The sequence below is a fragment of the Parastagonospora nodorum genome (genome assembly GCF_000146915.1).
Source record: "Parastagonospora nodorum SN15 chromosome Unknown scaffold_7, whole genome shotgun sequence".
NCBI lineage: Eukaryota > Fungi > Ascomycota > Dothideomycetes > Pleosporales > Phaeosphaeriaceae > Parastagonospora > Parastagonospora nodorum.
In genome coordinates, this window is record NW_001884555.1 from 869,185 (window position 1) to 883,001 (window position 13,817).

Here is a 13,817-nt window from a genome sequence, read left to right on the forward strand (position 1 = left end):
CTTTGAATATGACCGATATGATCGTCCTACCATCGGCAGGCCAAGCATTGCCTGGGACAACTAGTCCAGAGTCCTCAACTATCGTCACATCCCCAGGAATATGGCCTGAGCCACTCGATACTCCAGGAATAGTTCCCCGCCACCTCAAACGATCGGCAACTACGTCTTTTCCTATCCTTGAAGTCATCCAGCGTATACTATCGCGACTTCGCCCACAAGGCACTTCGAGCGATATTGAGAAGGTCCTCGCTGTTATAGGACTGTATCAGGCAGTGCAACCTGTGTATGGGTTGCTCCGAGACTTCTTCTTCTGGGCATTTACGGTAGAGATCACTGTCGCGGAAAGCGACCCAGTTGCTAAGGAGATCATGGCTTGGATGGGTGCTCAAGTTATACGCACCACTCACGCTCGAAGTGCCATGTTAGTCACAGGTGGCTTGGAGAACACCAATCTCGCTCCTTTCACTCATCCAATGAGATTCTCGCATCCACCTATGGGTGGTGAGGGTGTTGACGCAGAAGTCGCGTGCCTACCATCCATTGGCACTCGCATATTCTGGTAAGTCTTCCGACATGTTAACGATTATTAATAGCCCCTGACATATTCAGGGTTGGGTTTCGGCCATTCTTATTCGCTAGATCTGGTGGTCAGAGCCAACATCGACACATGATCTCCAATAACCCTCTCAACGACCGAGGGCAGCTCCAAAACGCGCTGATGATCTCGACACTCGGCTGGAGTTTGACGCCTTTGCGGAAGTTCACTGATCTCTGCCACGAGTTCAAGCTCAGGAACTTGACGGGAACGACTACAGTCTATTTTGCTGGTGGTAGTTCAGATCCTTATGGCGATGGCTGGCAATCCGTATCAAAGGCTGTGCGCAAGCTTGATACGATTGATATGGACGAACAGGTCAAATCGGATCTCATCAAAGACGCTGAGAACTACTACAGCGAGCAATCGTGAGTAATTCTTGGCTAGTTTCAGCGTGTTATTGGATTTTGAAGGCTGCACCAAACGGACGCGAATGTCTTCAGACACTACAACGAGTGATCACTGACCATATGCAGACGCGGCTTTTTTGCGGATTGCGGTATTCCCTACCGACGTGGTTATCTATTCCATGGCCCTCCTGGCACGGGCAAATCGAGCTTCTCCGCCGCGCTAGCTGGCCACCTGCGATGCGACATATACCACGTAAGCTCTTCTCAGATTGTGAGTACGACCCAGTTGCTAACAACATGCTTAGATCAATCTCGCCTCAGGCGACTTCAGCGATGGTAGCCTCCACCGCTTGTTCCTTGGCCTTCCCCGAAAGTGCGTGGTCGTTATTGAGGACATCGACTCCGCTGGTATTGGCCGCGAACAGGGGCCAAAGAAGAAGCCGCAGCCCGTAGATCTTGACATGTTCGGAGATCTCACATCTATGCCTAGTTACCCCTCTATGCCCGGATTTCCAAAGCCCCCTTCCAATGCCTTCGGACGATGATGCGTACAAGCGGACCAAGCGTAACACTGTGACACTCAGCGGGCTTCTGAACGCCATTGACGGTAACGCGTCTCGTGAAGGACGTCTGCTCATCATGACTTCGAACAACCCGGGACGCCGCTCGACGCCGCACTCATCAGGCCTGGCCGTATCGACAAGAAAGTATACTTTGGGAACATGAGCAAGAGTGCCGGCAAAAGCATATATATGCGCCTCATCGGACGCTCAGCCCTCGCCCACGATGCAGCTTTCACCATGGCCGAAATCGAACAATACGCCACCGAGTTCGCCGACAAAATCCCCGCGAACACTTTCACACCAGCTCAGGTTCAAAACTTCTTGCAGGACTGTCGAGCCGATCCGCTGAAAGCGTTGCGCGAAGTTGACGCGTGGGTAGCCGAGAATCGAGAGAAGTCAGGGGCCATGAGTGCTACAGGTAGCAGCGACATGTCTGCTAGCATCATTTCGCATGTTACGCAGACACCTCCTACGGCGGAAAATGGCAAAGAAGAATTGGCTTCTGAGATCGTTGATTAGAGCTGGATTCACACACAGCACTTTCGTTCCATGATTGTTCTGGCGTAAGGCGTTGAAGATATCCAGGTAGCATAGTCCGCATTGTGCATTCTTGAACTAGCCAAAAAGATGTTTTGGTATACAGTGGATCCGACATAACGGTAGGAATGATAGACGATAGTATATATCAAATGTGCGATGCCTTTTTAAGCAGGTCAGAGGTCCTGGAGATATACGAAGCATAATTGACATATCAGCGAACGTAGTTTGAAGATGGAAGTGACCCAAGAGCCGCCCAAAGATTGCAGTTTGAAAGAGTTTGTCATGATCAAGTGCATGAAGAAACAAGGAAGGGGTCAGAAGTCATCATATCTTCTTGGCGTTGGGAACGTCAACTCGTGCTCTCCTTGTCTGACATCTTACCAAAACGTACTGCATTAGAGAATGAACCACCAAATCAATCGAGCTGGTATGAAACCAGCCATCGTGGTATCTGCTATCGACCGACGGACAGGCGCGAGGCTTGGTCGGCCATCAGTCCAGGCCTGACCACATCATTCACTTCTAAGTTTGTTTCGACATGCCTGATACAAATACCATACGTACTGAGCTCTTGATGATCGCTAGCAAGGTTTTTTTCTTTTATGTGTTCTCGATAATGACACTTTTTCTCTCCATCCTCATTCATTGCACCAATGCCTTTCTTTCGCCCAGTAAAATTTACCCTCCTTGACAAATTTACCCTGCCTCACAATGATTCATGGACTCTGCACATTCAATTCTGCGCCTATCCTGTTTCACCTATCCGGAACATTTGATATTTGCGCGATGTGCACCATTCACTTACAGCTCACCTCCACAGCTTAGCGCGACGGCTCTCTCTGCGATACCGTAGACGATGTAACGCCACCATTACTACTGGAACCTCGCTGCAAAATGCGCCAATCAAGCTTCGTTCCGCAAACACTTCCCGCTTTTGCTGCCACGGTCTGGCTAGTATTCACTGCGTGCTACGCGAACTGATCCGCGTACCGAGCCATCCCGCTATATCCACGAGAGCTCTGAGCTGCGTTCGAAACAACTGTTGCCAAATTCGCGGCTCATCTTTCCCCTTCGTTTAACTTCCGCTAGTTGTATATCCGCTCTCTTAAACTCCTCTACTTGACCACAACCGATCGCGTCAACGTTTTGTTGTAGAGACACAGCTTCTTTTGGGATTGTATCAGAGGCCGAGAAACTTCAAAGCCGATACCATTCTAACATTGTGTCTCTTCATACCGGTTTCGTACTTCTACACTCACTTTCGTTCAAAAGCTCACAACAGTTCCTCTTTGTAAAAGCTTCTACACCTCCACGGATTTCCTACACACAACCATAGCACGGTATGCCACGGAAGACACGTTTCGTCGCGTTCGACTGGTCTTCTCCTGCCAGCAATGCCCCTGACCGTATAGGATTTGATACGCCGCATACATCGCAGACGGGCGCGAACTCCTACGCGCAATCTCCGGATATGCCAAACTCAACTGGCGCACCGAAAGTACCGCTGAAAGAAACCAGAGGCTCAGATGGTTCTCTTTCGGGCTCTCTATTGGACGATACACAAGCTATGCTGGACCTACGACCGCTGGTGAACCCGTTGTCGCTGTCGAGAAGCTCACTGACATCGTTGCAACTTATGAACAATCCACAACCCGGCTCTGGGAAGCTCACCATATCGTCAGATCGTAGTGTATATCCTGGGTCCGCCGAAGCACATTCGCCTATGCATCGCGGATTGAGTGAGGACAATTCCCTAGTCACTCTTTCAAGTGCACGCCTACATCAATCGCCACACCTGGGGCCTTATGCCAGCCCATCTCGTCCTCAGGATAGATTCATGGCTCGCCCAGCCTCATCGTCGGCCCTGCCAGTACGCTCTACCCACATGGACAAGCTCTGGCCGCGTAAACCCATCCAAGAAGTCCCCGTGCCAGGAAAAATCTACTTCGTCCCAGACGGACGCTACTTCCCCTCCTCCATCATCTACGCCCAAAAGCAACAAGTCGGCTTCTTCCGGCACCCTATCCTGATCCTCGACGTCGACTCTACCATCGCCAACTTCTACGCCATGACCAAAGAGCCCCCCGCCGCCATCCGCGACCTAAACATGGCCATGCGGCTCGGTACCAGCGCCGCAGACGAAGGCCCAGCCGTCCTCCGCCTCGCCCCCGGCTCAGACATCATGCTGCAAGAAACCTGGATCAACCTCGAACAGCGCTTCTTCATCGAATGGCGCAACCTCGACGAATGGGCCGTAAACGTCCAAGTCGACGCCGCCGACTTTTCGAAAATCGCAAGCCGCGTGGCAGAGCTTGAAGCTCAGCAGAACCGCTTCATATACAAACCGCTCCTGCGCGCGATGAATGGTATCCAACCGGGTATGGTCATCATGCTGCCCAACCACCCCGGCTCCGCGACTTTCGGCGCTCCGATCATTGTTGTGGAGAATGATTATCCGGACTTCAAGTACTTGCGTGTCAAGCGCTTTGAGGATAACATCAATTTCAATCCGGCTGCTAAGCGCACAAAGGGCAGTGAGCGCCGCATGAGTCTGGCGATAACCAAGACGCTGCGACTGGGACACGACGGCACGCCTGTGATGCTTCTCGAGCCGGAGTCGCCGGCCATGCGGGAGGAGTCGTACGTGGAAGTCCACGCACATCCGCAAGTAGGCCGGCTCGACACATGTAGGACGTGGTGTTGGCCGCCGGTGTGTGTTAATCAGATGAGCATGGTTATTCTGGGGAATTATATGGCAGATGCTGCGGCGGAGTGTCATGGCTATGGCTATACTGGGCCGGTGCGTCCTCGTGGATATCATCAGCCGACCCAGCACGCACACTGGAATCATCATACTGCCATGCAGCAGCCTGGGTACGGCATGCGGGCGGCGATGTTGATGCCAGCATACCCGGCTGGCAACTACATGTATGGGTCATCGAACGTCTTCCAGCATCATGGGGGTTCCGGGAGCGGATATAATAGTATGTGAGCATCTCCTAGAGCTGTGGATTTTACTGACGGGCGATAGCTTAATGCGTACTACTTGACAATATTGGGATTTCCTTTTGCGATGTTTTACTTGTCATCTCCCACGAGATGGAATTGCCGATTTTGGATACGAAATGCATAGCGATAGGTAGTCTGCCTCAGCGTACGGAGCAACATTTTAAGCAGCAACGTACATACCTTGGCAGTAGGCTTTGAGAGAAGAGTTCGAGACCGTGCATAAGTCGTACTCCTGAATAGAGCAGTTCTTTCAAGAGCAAGAAGATTAACCATGACGCGCATACTCCTCGAAATGTAAGGCTCTTCTTGACATTGACAAAGTGAAAAGGCGTTCAAGGCGTTCAAGGCGTTCAAGGCGTGCAAGGCGTTCCGGGAGAAGCGAAGGCTCCCCAACCTTTGCAGGGCTGTTACATGTGAGGCAGAGGCAGGTTCCAGTAGTCATGTCTGTGGAGTTCGGCTTTGGATACGGTGCTTCAAAAGGGCCGAGGGCAGTGCATCTCGACCTCACGACTTTGCCGTCTCTGTACATGAAGTGCGTTGTCTGTATCAAGCCCGGCGCCTCCGGTGCGATGTGATACCATCAAGTCGGCGAATGTACACCGTCGAGTGCGACTCTGCCGCACATGCGCATACATTTAAGCAGCTGACCGCAGATGCTTAAGAAACTGTTAAGACGATATCGAGGCGGTGCAGTGTCACCAGATGCCTTCGCCGCATGCGCCGCATGTGCTGGTACGATAGATGCTGCTGTACGAAGTAGATCAAACTGTGGGTTTTCAGGCGCGTGGTTCTCGAGCATGTCTCATTGGCCAAACGACGATCTTGAGACTGGACAGGCGACCGGTGAAACAAGTGCCTTATGCGCTGCAGGGCTCGGTCAACCTGGAAGGTTAGGCAGAAGATCTGGGGTCCGAATTGTCGAAGTAGCGCGACGCCGCGACGAGGGGAGGGGCACAGCCAGAAGCTTGGCTTCAAGATGGAGACTTGGTGACTTGGCTTGGTGGCGTATTTGCACATGTTCGATGTTGAGAACGTTGGTTCTGACAGACGGACAGTAATAATGTTGTTCCGACGCGACGCTGGACCCTTCAACCTCATTAAACACCGGACCCGGGCCCCGAACTTATGCACACACAAACGACACGCCTTCGATCGGTCGGTCTCGCTCACCCTGAGCCGGCCAAGAGCCAAGATCGACAGGTCCGTCCGCCGGTTGGCACAGCATCATGTCTGCCGATCCACTGTGATCTCGCGACTCGGCAACATCACCCACAGGACAGGCGCCAGCGTCCACTTTCCTGTTTGCCGTCACAACCGGTGCCGTTTACGAGGATGGGGGCTGTGCGCTGCGAAAGACCCTCAAAGGGCTCCGCTTGCACAGGATCGATGGTTACGTTTCGGCTTCATCATTGGAGGGTGCGACGCTTCAGCCTCACGCCTAATGGAGCTTGTTTAGCGGACAGGCCCAGTGATCCCGCGCCTTGGACGCCTGTTACGGCACAGCAGGGCCTGAAGCTAGGCCTAGCATAGGAAAGGCCATTGTCATTGATCCTTTCAGCTATTGTTATATTAGGGAGCGTCGTTTGTTGCGGCGACGGGAGTTCAACCCCAAGCTTTTGGGCTTCGCGACATACACGTCGCCTACCAATCGGTTTCTTCTCTCATTATTGTTGATTGGTTCCAATTGATTCGCTTTTCGTTTTTTGGGGGTTTCTTGCATTGCCGTACCTGCAGGAAGCGGTGTTACATACTTTTTTTCTAGCTTGCGCTCAGGGTCTAATTCACGATGTTCAAGGCCGCGTATTTTCTCGCCTCGGCTGCGCTGGCTGTCGCGCAATCACAAACACAGCAGCCATGCGCACTTGTCGCTTCTCGAATCACACAATCGTCAGCGAGAGATCCTGGCGTTCCTGCACAGGCCGCATTCAGACTGCTTAGACTCAGTCCCGGTCGACACCTCAGGGAATGAAAAGCTCATAGAAGAGTTGAAGACTGTTTGGCAATTCCAATCCGAATTGGTGTGGTTCAAGAATCCCGGAGACGGCTGGGAATACGGTCCATTGGATATCATACAAGAGTTGGACAACGTGAAGAATAGCCTGAGCTCGTTTAAGAGCGAATACGCCGTGCAACTCGCTATACAAAATATTACCGTCCGCACAGGAAACTTCCATTTCAACTACGACCCCGACATCCTTCAGGTATTCCGATTTTCACGGCCCTTGAACGTCGCATCGATTTCATCAGACGGCAAAGCGCTGCCAAAATTGTACGTCCATGATGACGTTCAGGAGTTGGCTGCAGGGCTCAAGACTGTGTCCGAAATTCAGCAAATCAACGGGCAAAATCCATACGACTTCTTGAAGTCAACGTTTTTCTCCCAGTATATTGATTCCGACGGTCGGATGAATAACATGTTCTCCAAGGGCGATACGAACAACCAGGGTGCATTTTCCTCTCAAGACAAGTATGACGGCAATGTCACGGAGATCAAATGGGCAAACGGTTCGACATCATCCATTCCCAACATCGCCACATCGCAATATAGCTTCACAGGTGTAAAGGACGGAAAGAGCTTTTTCGAGAAGTTTTGCACGGGTGCTATAGCCGGCGCAACAACTTTTACAGCCGATGCGGATACGAAAGAGAAGGATATCGGTGCCGTCTCACCCAGCATTCGCGGTCCTGTGCCCATAATTCCTCATGGCAATTACCACACTCGTAATAAGCGCCAGGTCGTGCCCACTGCCACCTACCCGGAAGCTGTGGCTGAGGCAAGCAGTGGTGTTGTGGCTGGCTACTTTCTGAACGGCCAAGGCTACCAGGACGTTGCCGTGCTCAAGATCATTTCTTTCAGCAACCCGAGCGCGAGCGGTGAAACGAATTTCAACAACGATTTCCAGGCCACAATCAAGAAATTTTTGGCTCAGTGCCAGAGCCAAAGCAAAACGAAACTGATCATCGACTTGAGAGAAAACGGTGGAGGAAACACGAACCTTCTGCTCGATGCCTTCATGCAGCTCTTCCCTCAATTGGAGCCGTTCTCTGGTCAACGTTACCGTGCGCACGACGCATGGCTGAAGATTGGCGAGGCTGTCAACGAGATCCGAAGTGACAATTCCATTGCGCGCAGCTACAGGTCGCTCATGAGGGAGACTATCGAGAACACCAACGTTTTCCGATTCTGGGCGTACTGGCATTTCAGGAGGGCCGATGGCACAAATTTTGAAAGCTGGGACGAGTTCAATGGTCCGGTCCAACTGAACTCTGACGAGTTGACGGTCACTATGCGCTACAACGTAAGTTGTCAAGATCCGCACTCACACTCATGACTAGCACTAACAACATACAGTACTCCAGCGCAGACCGCATCTCCATCGTCCCCACAGGCTTCAACTTCGTCAACGGCACCCGCCCATCCATTTTTGATGCTAAGAACGTAGTCATGTTTACGGACGCACTTTGCGGCTCAAGCTGCGCCTCATTCCACGAAGAACTCAAGAACATCGCCGGCGTCCGAGCTGTCACCGTCGGCGGTCTTCCAGAAAACAAGCCCATCCAAACCGTCACCGGCTCCAAAGGCGGAGAAGTCGTTCCAATGTTCACTTTCCCCCAATACGCAAGTGACCTCCTCAACCTCTCATCCGAGATCGGTATCTCTAGCGTCAAAAGCGACGACGCAACTCTCTCCGCACTCGCCAACGTCCCGCGCATCGCCACGCGCGCTGGCGACAGTCAATCCCGCGTGCAATCGCAGGACCAGATCCGCAAGGGCGATTCGAGTGCTACTCCACTGCAGTTCATCTACGAAGCAGCAGATTGCAAAATCTTCTATACGCCCAAGACCTACTCGGACCCCGATCTAGCGTGGAAGCAGGCCTGGGATGCATTCGTCAACGACACGAATTGCGTACCCGGCTCGACGAAACACAACAGCTCGATAAGTGGAGGGTTCAAGCCGTTTGGCGCCGCAGGGCTCACGGCGAACGATCAGCCAGATGCTCCGGCGAGCAATAGTGGCGGGCCAGGCCAGAATGGCGCAGCCGCTAGTGTGAGGGTGAGCGGTGCGCTTGTTGCGTTTGTGGGTGCGTTGATGGCTGCGGTCATGATGTAACACGGACCTCTTGGTTTCCGATGTGATTTATCTGCATAGCGTATTGGTGCATACTGGGATACATACTTTGCTAATTGTTGGCTTCTTTGGATCTATACATGATACCCCCCATTTTAGCAGTAGCAAGATGTCGAATGCATTAGATTTTGAATGCTATATGGTTTGCATTGCAACATCAAATTGTGGTTTTATGTTTTGTACATCATCTACGGCAATTCGAGGTCGTTCGATGTTTGAGACCATCCAAGGTTTTTGCAAGGATTAATGAGGCTGACGCCATCACGTCGTGTCAGGACCATCCAAACGTCCATCGTCTCTTTTGGTGCTTCCAATTGAAGAAGATACTGATATTACCATACGGACTTATCGTGACTGTGCAGCATATGCGCCGTCCGAGGAACCTTATACACTCGTCCGTCTTGTCTCCGGCGTTCCGCCGCTGCATTCGAGCGGGGCGACGTCATCGGCTGCCTAGGTCGACATCGCAATGCCTTCACCGCGGGGTTTACGGGATTAACAACACCCAACATTTGGTAGGCGTTACGTAGAAGTGATGGTATAAAGCTATCGCAGGGCTACATTTTTTCAATAGTATCCAAGAGTGAAAACTCAACACCATCTCGATCAGTACACACATATCTATCTACTCCTTCTCACAATGACCATCCCCAAAGCCCCCCTCGGCGCCAACGGCCCCCAGGTAACCCGTCTAGGCTTCGGCCTCATGGGCCTTTCTGTCTTCTACGGCGCCGCAAAGCCAGACAGCGAGCGTCTCGCCCTGCTCGACCAGGCGCACGCACTCGGCGAACTCTTCTGGGACTCGTCCGACATGTACGGCGACAACGAGGACCTGCTGGGAAAATGGTTCGCCGCCAACCCATCGAAGCGGACTGACATCTTCCTCGCGACGAAGTTCGCGGTCAAGGAGGGCCATGTGATTGACAGCTCGCCCGAGTACGTCAAGGTGGCGTGCGCGCAGAGTCTCAAGAGACTGGGCGTCGACGTGATCGACCTGTACTATTGCCACCGCGTGGATCAGAAGACGCCGATTGAAAAGACAGTGGCTGCGATGAAGGAACTCAAGGACGAGGGCAAAATCAAGTACCTGGGTCTGAGCGAAGTGTCCTCCGCTACGCTGCGGCGCGCACACAAAATCCACCCCATCTCCGCCGTCCAGGTCGAGTACTCGCCGTTCGCACTCGACATCGAGAGCAAGCAGATCGACCTGCTGCGCACGTGTCGCGAGCTGGGCGTCGCAGTCGTCGCATACTCGCCTTTGAACCGCGGCATGTTGGCAGGCGCGCTCAAGGGGCCCGAGGATTTCGAAGAGGGGGACTTCCGCGCCTTCGCGCCGCGATTCAGCAAGGAGAATTTCCCGAAGAACCTCAAGTTGGTGGACCAGTTGAGTGCGATTGCGGCGAAGAAGAATGCTACGCCGTCGCAGTTGACGCTGGCGTGGTTGATGGCGCAGGGAGAGGATATCTTCCCGATTCCCGGCACGACCAAGTTGGAGCGGTTGAAGGAGAATTTGGGCTCGTTCGATGTCAAGCTTAGCGCGCAGGAGGAGAAGGAGATTAGGAAGGCGGTCGAGGAGGCAGAGGTCGGTGGTGAGAGATATCCTGAGAGCTTCATGAAGATGTGTTATGCGGATACGCCGCCCCTGAACGAGTAGGGCACAAGCTCCGGATTGGAACAGACTACAGATGTCTTTGGAGGTTCGTAGAAGGTTTACCAAAATATCCAAAGGTATCATATTGAGGGATCATATTGCATTAATAAATCAAGTGACGCCGGTTATGCAACACTACGTTCAGGGCACCCAGGAATCATCTACACCCATTTAGTCTTAATAATCAGGCCTGAGAATCACATCCTTCAGGCAGACAACGACGTTCTTGAAGAACCGCCGCCACTCTAGCGGATCACCGCTCGCCTTCACGAATCTAACCTCATTGTACTCCGCATTCTCGTACACGGCCCTCTCAACAAGTATATGTCCATTGAGCCCCTGTCGTCGCCCGTCCGCCATCTTCACCCGGATGCTCGCGCAACCGTTCTCTTCGGCCTGACCTATATCATGACTCGTGAACGAAGGCGCCGGTACACCGAGTCTGTGCAGAGCTTCGAGGAGGAGCGGAATGAGCAGCGACATAGTACGAGGTGAGATGAAACGCGCGAGCGAATGGGAAGGCATAACGTCTGCAAAATTCCGTGCAGCTTGTGTAAGTGTCATGGGAATACCCTGCGTCTGAGAAAACTGCGTCATGCTCGGATCCTGCGAAAGCATGTCTTGTGTCGAAGGGGGTAGCTGGGACATAACTGGAGCCTGAGCGTGATATGTTTGTTGTTGGCGATCAGATACAGGTTGTGAGGCTGAGATACCGTCGTGAGAAGCGAGCCGTGCAGGACGTTCCCAGTCAAAAGGTGTGTCTGCTATTGGCGTTTCGGGCTGTGTGGAAGAAAGTAGGTTGATGGCGCTCGATCGTCGAGGATCAGAGTCAACTTCCATGGCATCAGGGTCCTGCGAGAAGCCGCGCTGTGACTGAGCTGGCTCGCGTGTGAAGTCGATGCGCAGTTGCGATAACATTTGTGTGGCCAGACCGACTGGATTCGTGCTTCGCCCAGATGAAGAAAGGTATGGATTCTTCCGCGTGAACCACGGATGTGTCCGGATCTCGTCGAGGGTAAAGCGCTCGGCTGGGTCGATTTTAAGCATTCCTCGTAGCAGCGACACTATGTCTGCCGGAAGCTGTTCCCACAGCTCGTCTGTCGTATGCCCTCCAGTCTCAACATACTCCTTGAACTCTTCGCTGCGCATCGTTGGCTCGTCCCAGGGAGTGTTGCCAACCAGAAGCACGAAGAGCACGACACCGCAGCTCCAGATGTCGCAGATGTTCGGCATGTATCCCACGTCTAGCACGTCCGCCCTCTTACTTCGACGTCCACTGACAATTTCGGGTGCGATGTACGGTGGCGATCCACACACTGTGTTGCAGACGCGAAGTTGCCCGTCCTTCTTGAACAGCGCCGCAAGTCCAAAGTCGCTCAACTTTAGATCACCCTCGGCACTCAACAACACATTCTCGGGCTTGATGTCCCGATGCGCAACGCCCATCGAGTGCATGTATCCAACCGCACTAACCAACTGGGAGAAGTAGAAATGCGCAATGTCGACTCCAACACCCTCGTCTGCCTCGATCTTGTCAAACAAGTCTCCTCCCTCGGCGAGTTCCATGGCTATCCAAGTCCATAGTGTGTCTTCGCCAGAGCCCAGACAGTGTATGATATGCGGGTGCTTCTTCAGGTGTGAATGTAGTATGATCTCCATCTTGATCATCTTGGGCGTGAGCCGGCCGGTCTTAAAGGCATGTTCTTTGTTGATGAATTTGATAGCGATGACTGGCTTTGGTGCGTTGACGGGTACGGCTCTGCGGATGGAAGCGTATGCGCCTTGGCCGATGGTTTTGCTGACGAGACGGAAGGGGAGGTTTGTAGGGAGAGGCGCAACCTGACTCTGTGCGGCTGTTAGCGGAATTCTTAAATTCTTTGAGTGTATACGGTCATCGTCTCGTCGTCGCACGACTCTTGCGCGCCGTGCGCTCGCGACAACTTACTCCAGGCGGCGCGGGCGCCATTTTTCTTGTCGATTGAGCTGAGCGCACTCTTGCGGGGTAATGATCGATAGCACAACTCTTTGCGGTAACAGTGTTTCCAAGATTCGAATTGTGATAAGTTCGATTGCTGCCTAGTCACATCATCGTCCGAGTCACCTCGAGCGCGTCGTTCCAAAAACACGCGCTCGGACCAATGTTCCACGCGACTTCCTGCAGCAACCTAACGCCTGCTCACGTGCCATCCCGTCCCACCTCAGATCCATCATCTAGAGATGTCACCACCACACAGCTTTCTCGATCAACGTTCGTAAATAGCCTACGAGCAGCAATGGCATTCACGATGAAAGCATACAAAGGTAAGGGAAACTGTGACTCTCATTGCCTCAGCTAGGTACACAAACCAAATAATACCCTTTGAAAGTCTGCCTGCCCAAGCAGCACACTAGGCCCGACAACTCACACCGTATTCATCACACCGTATTCATCACCGTGTTCATCACACCACCTGCACATTGTCGAACTCCGGACATTAGACTTCCAAGGTTCAATGTAGTCTCATATCCCAACTAGGCCACCATAAAAAGTGTCGAGGTAAGATCTTCCTAGTGCACTTCATGTCTCGCATGATCCTTGCGTATCCCTACGCCGGTATTTCTAGACACGGACATGAATTGATGCGCTGCCCGGTGCCGAGTCTACGCGTAAACCTTTTTATCAGATCATGACAACGGATGTCCTGTCCAAGTGCTGCACCAATCACGTGCAATCCTCCACACTCCAAAGCGCCTCTTCACAACCTTAATCCAACAACATCTTGCCTTACCTGCCTGCGATGCATGCGGTGTACGCTACGTACGTGATTCTTGACGTTACGGACGAAAGCTGTTTCCCGAGTCATGTTAATATGTAGAGTGACATGCAGCTAGCCTATAACAGCGGTGAAGCCGGAATGGGACGATGGGATCACGGCACTGCATTTGGGTAGATCTCGCAAGCATGAACCCTACCGCTGCACACAACGTGTCGATCACG

At 52.6% G+C, this 13,817-nt stretch overlaps 6 protein-coding genes across 6 annotated transcripts; 5 read left to right on the plus strand and 1 right to left on the minus strand.

The window, feature by feature from the left end:
• Positions 1 to 8: 8 nt before the first annotated feature.
• On the plus strand, positions 9 to 2,027 carry SNOG_05174 (hypothetical protein; the record flags this gene model as incomplete). The annotated part of the gene is made up of 5 exons (XM_001795531.1): positions 9 to 559; positions 610 to 963; positions 1,072 to 1,198; positions 1,251 to 1,408; positions 1,571 to 2,027. The coding sequence occupies 5 exons, from the start codon at positions 9 to 11 to the stop codon at positions 2,025 to 2,027; spliced, it is 1,647 nt and encodes a 548-aa protein (XP_001795583.1).
• Positions 2,028 to 3,933: 1,906 nt separating this feature from the next.
• SNOG_05175 (hypothetical protein) lies at positions 3,934 to 4,739 on the plus strand (the record flags this gene model as incomplete). Its single annotated transcript, XM_001795532.1, has 2 exons — positions 3,934 to 4,688; positions 4,721 to 4,739. 2 exons carry the CDS (start codon positions 3,934 to 3,936, stop codon positions 4,737 to 4,739), a joined length of 774 nt encoding a protein of 257 aa, XP_001795584.1.
• A 758-nt stretch (positions 4,740 to 5,497) lies between these two features.
• On the plus strand, positions 5,498 to 5,951 carry SNOG_05176 (hypothetical protein; the record flags this gene model as incomplete). The annotated part of the gene is made up of 2 exons (XM_001795533.1): positions 5,498 to 5,621; positions 5,818 to 5,951. 2 exons carry the CDS (start codon positions 5,498 to 5,500, stop codon positions 5,949 to 5,951), a joined length of 258 nt encoding a protein of 85 aa, XP_001795585.1.
• Positions 5,952 to 6,843: 892 nt separating this feature from the next.
• On the plus strand, positions 6,844 to 9,171 carry SNOG_05177 (hypothetical protein; the record flags this gene model as incomplete). Its single annotated transcript, XM_001795534.1, has 3 exons — positions 6,844 to 6,944; positions 6,976 to 8,356; positions 8,410 to 9,171. 3 exons carry the CDS (start codon positions 6,844 to 6,846, stop codon positions 9,169 to 9,171), a joined length of 2,244 nt encoding a protein of 747 aa, XP_001795586.1.
• Positions 9,172 to 9,829: 658 nt separating this feature from the next.
• Positions 9,830 to 10,843, plus strand: SNOG_05178 (hypothetical protein; the record flags this gene model as incomplete). The annotated part of the gene is made up of 1 exon (XM_001795535.1): positions 9,830 to 10,843. The coding sequence occupies one exon, from the start codon at positions 9,830 to 9,832 to the stop codon at positions 10,841 to 10,843; it is 1,014 nt and encodes a 337-aa protein (XP_001795587.1).
• Positions 10,844 to 11,017: 174 nt separating this feature from the next.
• SNOG_05179 (hypothetical protein) lies at positions 11,018 to 12,806 on the minus strand (the record flags this gene model as incomplete). The annotated part of the gene is made up of 2 exons (XM_001795536.1): positions 11,018 to 12,685; positions 12,786 to 12,806. The coding sequence occupies 2 exons, from the start codon at positions 12,804 to 12,806 to the stop codon at positions 11,018 to 11,020; spliced, it is 1,689 nt and encodes a 562-aa protein (XP_001795588.1).
• Positions 12,807 to 13,817: the final 1,011 nt, after the last annotated feature.